The sequence below is a fragment of the Nicotiana attenuata genome, unplaced genomic scaffold (genome assembly GCF_001879085.1).
Source record: "Nicotiana attenuata strain UT unplaced genomic scaffold, NIATTr2, whole genome shotgun sequence".
Taxonomy (NCBI): Eukaryota; Viridiplantae; Streptophyta; class Magnoliopsida; order Solanales; family Solanaceae; genus Nicotiana; species Nicotiana attenuata.
The window spans coordinates 192,199-197,562 of NW_017672356.1; the positions used below are offsets into that span (position 1 = coordinate 192,199).

General features: G+C 34.1%; 1 protein-coding gene across 2 annotated transcripts; it reads left to right on the forward strand.

Moving 5' to 3' along the window:
• Positions 1 to 1,741: 1,741 nt before the first annotated feature.
• Positions 1,742 to 4,498, forward strand: LOC109212887 (protein FRA10AC1 homolog). 2 transcript variants are annotated; one of them, XM_019376592.1, is made up of 2 exons: positions 1,742 to 1,852; positions 3,090 to 4,498. In XM_019376592.1, exon 2 carries the CDS (start codon positions 3,337 to 3,339, stop codon positions 4,093 to 4,095), a length of 759 nt encoding a protein of 252 aa, XP_019232137.1. In that variant the 5' UTR covers positions 1,742 to 1,852; positions 3,090 to 3,336; the 3' UTR covers positions 4,096 to 4,498. The 2 variants fall into 2 exon arrangements, with proteins under 2 accessions (XP_019232137.1, XP_019232138.1); XM_019376593.1 differs by having other exon boundaries at positions 3,130 to 4,498.
• Positions 4,499 to 5,364: the final 866 nt, after the last annotated feature.

A 5,364-nucleotide genomic window follows, 5' to 3' on the forward strand; every position in this document is an offset into this window, starting at 1 on the left:
GGTAGTTGCGAGTAATAATATCCTCATGCTAGTAGTGAATCCTTTCCATATGTGATTGGATTCTACATAGAGCTTTAGTACAACCTTTAATGGTTTTGGAATTTTAAAGCTCTTTGTGCTCGCAGGTCGCACCAACTATTTGCCAGTATGAAAAGTGTGTCAAAGACATCGGTCTAGCCCACTATGAGCGAAGTCGGAGATGTTGGATTATGGGTCATGGGTCGCTCCATGTGGGTTGACCCGACCCGGTTAGGAGAGATAAGGAAGAGAGGTTAAGGAAAGTTACCACTAGACCACAACCTCTCCACTAAACTGAACGTGGGTGAGTGGTGGGTTTCTTCCTCAACCGCTATTTTCTCTGCCTATTTATATGAAGGAGATAACATAGAACAAGTATGCGTAAGTTTTTTCTCTAACGTAAGAATTTTCTCTGAATCTCTTCTTCTCCCAACGAAAAGCACACACAAGCAAGGGCATCTAATTGGTGGAAGATTAACTTTGTTTCCTAGTGATTCAAAGTTCGGTTTGGGGCAATTGTTTCGGTGGTGAGTTCAACAATTCTTCCGCTGCGTTGACAGGTACGCTAATGTTGTTCTCGCCCCGCGATTATTAGACTAACAATAAGTAAATAGGTTCCTTCTTTTTTCCCCGTAAATTATCAATCATGGGTTGAAGACTTGTGAAGTGCATTGTTCTTTAGTATACAATGGGGTAGAAAAAATGAATTTACTTTAGTAAGAAAAGCCAACATGAGGTTGCTTTTATGTATAAAATTCGGTATAATGTGTGAATAGAAATAGTTGGAGTTTCGTAGATATATACTTTTCTCTACAGTTTCTATCCTCCTCCAACTTTTTTTTACCTCCCAAAAAATAGAAAATAAATCAGTTGGAGGAGGAGAGAGCGCAAGGAAAAAGTACTACTATACTTGAATTTCAGTTTAAATTTTCTACGAGCTCAGCCTATGATATGAGGTATGGTTGTATGAGTGCCAACATTCACAAAAACTCAGAGAAGTCAACCTGTAAATATCTTTGCTAATTGGACTAGGCTTTTAGTTTGTATTAATGTAATATCGATCAATGTAGAATGTATGGTATAGAAAAGCAAGTTTACATCTTTGAAAAATGGAATAATTTCGATAACATGCATTAAATAGAGTATTAGGTAATTGGGGTTTTGGACATATGCATAACTTTATTATTCCATGTAAATATATGCTTTGAAAATTAAAATGCAAGAATATAATTTGAAGAAATAAGATTTACGAAGAAACAATATATCATTCTTGGGAGATCGAAGAGGTCTTCCCATGTTTGAGCTTATGTTTTTTTTCCACAAAATCTATTTTATAAAATATATACATATTTTAACTTTTATCGTGTTTGTATTGAACGATATGAATACACGTGGATGCACGTGTCCAGAAACTAGTTTACTCAATAATAGTAAACTCGTTGAAAAAATTGAACATCAATATTTGCCTTATGGAATATATTAACTAAATCTATCATTTAAACAAAATTTAGCTGTGATTTGCAATTGATATTATTATTTTTTGATTAATTTATATTTAGTGTTACTGTTATTTTAAAATTATGAATTTTTAATTTGATTTACTTTTATTAGCAAAAGATATAGAGTTTTAAAGGTGAAAACAATTGAAGAAAAAAGGCGAAAGGAAAAAATTAAAAATTTATGTATTAACCCTTTAATATAACAGACGAATTGAACAGCAGCCACCTCATACATCCTCTACATTTGGCCCTCTCAAATTCGCTATACATTCTTCATCGCTCAGTCCCCCAATCGAAGGCTTTCTTTGTTCGTTGTCTGATCTTACTGTGTTCAGGTTAGTATTATCTCTCCGCTCTGTTTACTTTTTTTGTTCTTCTTTCTGTTGTTTGGACTTAGGGTTATAAATTGGTTTTTTTCTCCCAAATTTGTGGTTATGGTAATCGAACCTAATTTCCTATATATAGCTTCTTTTACTCATATGATCAATCAAAAGTAGTAGAGCTTCTATTTAGTTTTGCTATATCTTTCTATATGCATTCAATAACTCCACATCTACTGTATTGAGCCACATTTTTCTTTTAAGTTTCGTTAAACAAAGGTCCAGAGAGTTGAAATATTGATGATTTCTCATGTGGAATTTAATCAAACCTAAGGTCCAGTTCTTCTTAGCAACCCGTAAGATATTGATTGGTCTGAATCGAAAAGGTAACTACAATGTTGAATCAAGAGACATCTTACTTTAGTGTATTTGCATAAACCTTATAGTTATTCTTATCCAACACTCTATCAAAAGATATTATTAGGATATAAAAGACAAGCCCTTCACACTTTTTTCTGCAATGTTGTAGAGTTGCGAATGGTATATATGTTGATGTGATAATTTAGGATATTTATTTTGGGATCCAATCAGACCCCACTTTGTGGGATTTTAGTGGGTCGTTGTTGTTGTTGTTGTTGTATTTTGGGATCCAAAGTAAGCAATAATATTCGGAGATCCTCCTTAATTAGGAATTGGAAAACAGTTTGAGTCCGTGCTGCCTTGGTACACACTAGGCGCTTCTTTTGTTAATTGTTTCTTTTTTTTGCTTAAGAGATATGTGACATAATAAAAAAGATAATATAGGAACTCTATTTTGAAGAGGAGCCTTCTGTGAACACTAGGAAGCTTGGTAAACTAAAGAATTGCTAACATGTTTGTCATATTGCGTACCTTAGCCGGTGGAAATGCAAAATATGCCTTACTGGTTCATTGCTTCCGGCATAATTGCAGGGAAGCAGATGAGCATTTGCTTTTTTGTACTTGAACTTCTAAAACTAATTAAATTTAGAAAACTATGATTAACTAGCATTTCATCTACATGTTTAATCTGTGTTAATATATACGAATTTTGCATTAATGAAGTCAGTCAGAATTTTTCAAGCATAACCTCAACTGGTAAGACTGCTTAGTTATTGGTGATTGCTGGCTACTTTGGTACTTCTATGTCTTTCTATCCCTTGTAATGCACTTGGCTGATAGATCTTTTAATTCTTTTTGTTAGTTAGCTTTCTGATTGGATTTACTTTTGCAGGAGATTGTTGGATACCATCTGATTGGATTTACTTTTGCAGGAGATTGTTGGATACCTTACCATACTACAAAATTGTTGATATCCTAAGGTTACTCATAGAACTCAACCAACTCAAGATATCAAGAAACTTAAAAAGCAACGCGACAAAGAAAAACTTCGGTTTACGGTCCTGAACGTGAATTAAACCTTAAACCTTTGTCGTTTTTTATGATATAAACAGGAGATTTTGCATCTAGTTCAGAAAATAATGACTTCGTTTGGGTCGCTTAAGCAGGCTATCTTTGACAGACAAGCAAGAAAACAGCAATACCAAGATCACATACTGGGCCTGAATGCTTATGATCGCCACAAGAAATTCCTCAATGATTATGTTGGATATTATGGAAGAGAGAGATTCACACAAAAAAAGTTGCCTGTTAAAACAGATCAGGATACGCTCAAAGAAGGATACCGGTTCATACGAACTGAGGAAGACGATATGAATCCATCTTGGGAGCAAAGGTTGGTGAAGCGCTACTATGACAAGCTTTTTAAAGAATATTGCTTAGCCGATATGACACACTATAAGAGTGGCAAGATTGGTCTGAGATGGAGGACCGAAAAGGAAGTGATATCTGGTAAAGGGCAATTTGTTTGTGGTAACAAACACTGCGATGAGAGAGATGGTCTAGCTAGCTACGAGGTGAATTTTTCATATGTTGAAGCAGGAGAAAACAAACAGGCCCTAGTGAAATTGGTAACCTGTGAAAGATGTGCAGAAAAGCTTCATTATAAAAAGAGGAAGGAGAAGGAGAAGGAGAAGGAGAAGGAGCAATCTAGAGAAAACCTGAAAGATAAGCATCGTAGGAAAAGGGAAAGAACTGTAAGTGATGATGACAATAAGGATGATAAATATGAACGAAGGAAAGGCAAGAGTAGAGGGTCCAGGTCTTCAACTTCATCTGATAATCCGGGTAATGAAGATAATGAAAATATTGATGAGTATCTGGAGGGAATGTTTCCTTGACAGGAGGATATTGATATCATTGTAAAGATTTCAAGTTCCATAAAAAAATTTTGGACTGCAGCTAGATATTTTTGTTGGGGCAACAGATTGGAACTTTGGTAGGAAAAGCGGAAGTAAATTCGTAGAGTTTGGTTGTCTTATCCATGATCGGTCAGTCCTGATTCTACGTCGGGTATTATTCACATGTAGCAAGTGATAGTTTTGCTTAGTTATCTACAGTTTTTGTTAATCAGTAGCTACTCTGAATGTAAATACAAAATCTTGCACACCTATGGTCGTTGTGAAGTTTCTTGAAGTTTATTCCTTTGACCTGACGAATGTCTCATCCTTCAATTGTTGTAGATCGATTTAGAGATGTATCGCTCCTCTTAAAAGAAGGCAGTGAAGTTCATGACTTTCTATAGCTTTCTATCTTTGTTTGCTGTTTATCAAGTATGGAACTGGGCTTCACTATCGTGTTTGTGAAAATACTTGTTCCATTAAATATTTGCTGCTAATTAACCATTTCAATCATATATCTAAAGTAATTGTATTTAAACTTTATTAGAATTAGGCCTGTTTCTGAAATTAAAATTATTATAGTACCAAATTTATCGGTAAATATAGGATAAAGTTAATTGGATGCGTGTGTGTTTTTTTCCAGATAAAATCAAAATCATGATATTTACGCATATTAGAGGTAAGATAAGGTGCACAAAAACTTTCTTAGTAAAATATATTTCGTGTCTCCCCTTTCTCGTACGTTGGTAAAATTGGTTGAATAAGAAGTGAGAAAAAGAGGATAGCACCATTCGAATTCGAAAGGTATAGACTTTATTAGTAATTCGAAAGGTACATATGGACTTTATTAGTAAAAAAAATAATTGAAATACCATTTTCTTTTTAAGACAACTGAAAACAAAAACAAAAAGAGAGATAGTGCATGAGATTCCGTTATTCTCGTTGAAATATCAGAAAAATAGTAAAACTAAAACAACATTGCGTTTAACACTTTCTAGCAAGAAAAGAAAATCTCATTTTGTGTCATTTCTTGAATATCAAGGTGACCAAAGGTCTCTTTGTTTTAGTAAATTTCACAAACCTTCAAATTTCATATTCTAATATTTCTCCCTTCAGCAAGCTTCCATTTTCATTTCATGGCAATTCTTGATCTCAATATGTGCTGAAACTCGGAAATTTTGAGTTGGAATTTATTATACAGAGTCAGAAATATCAAAATTCTCATTTTCCTTGGAATTTTTTTATAAAGGTACGTTTGTTTGAAATATT

Bases quoted from the DNA above. Each gene is read 5' to 3' on its own strand.
- LOC109212887 (XM_019376592.1), top strand. From the start codon at position 3,337: ATGACTTCGTTTGGGTCGCTTAAGCAGGCTATCTTTGACAGACAAGCA.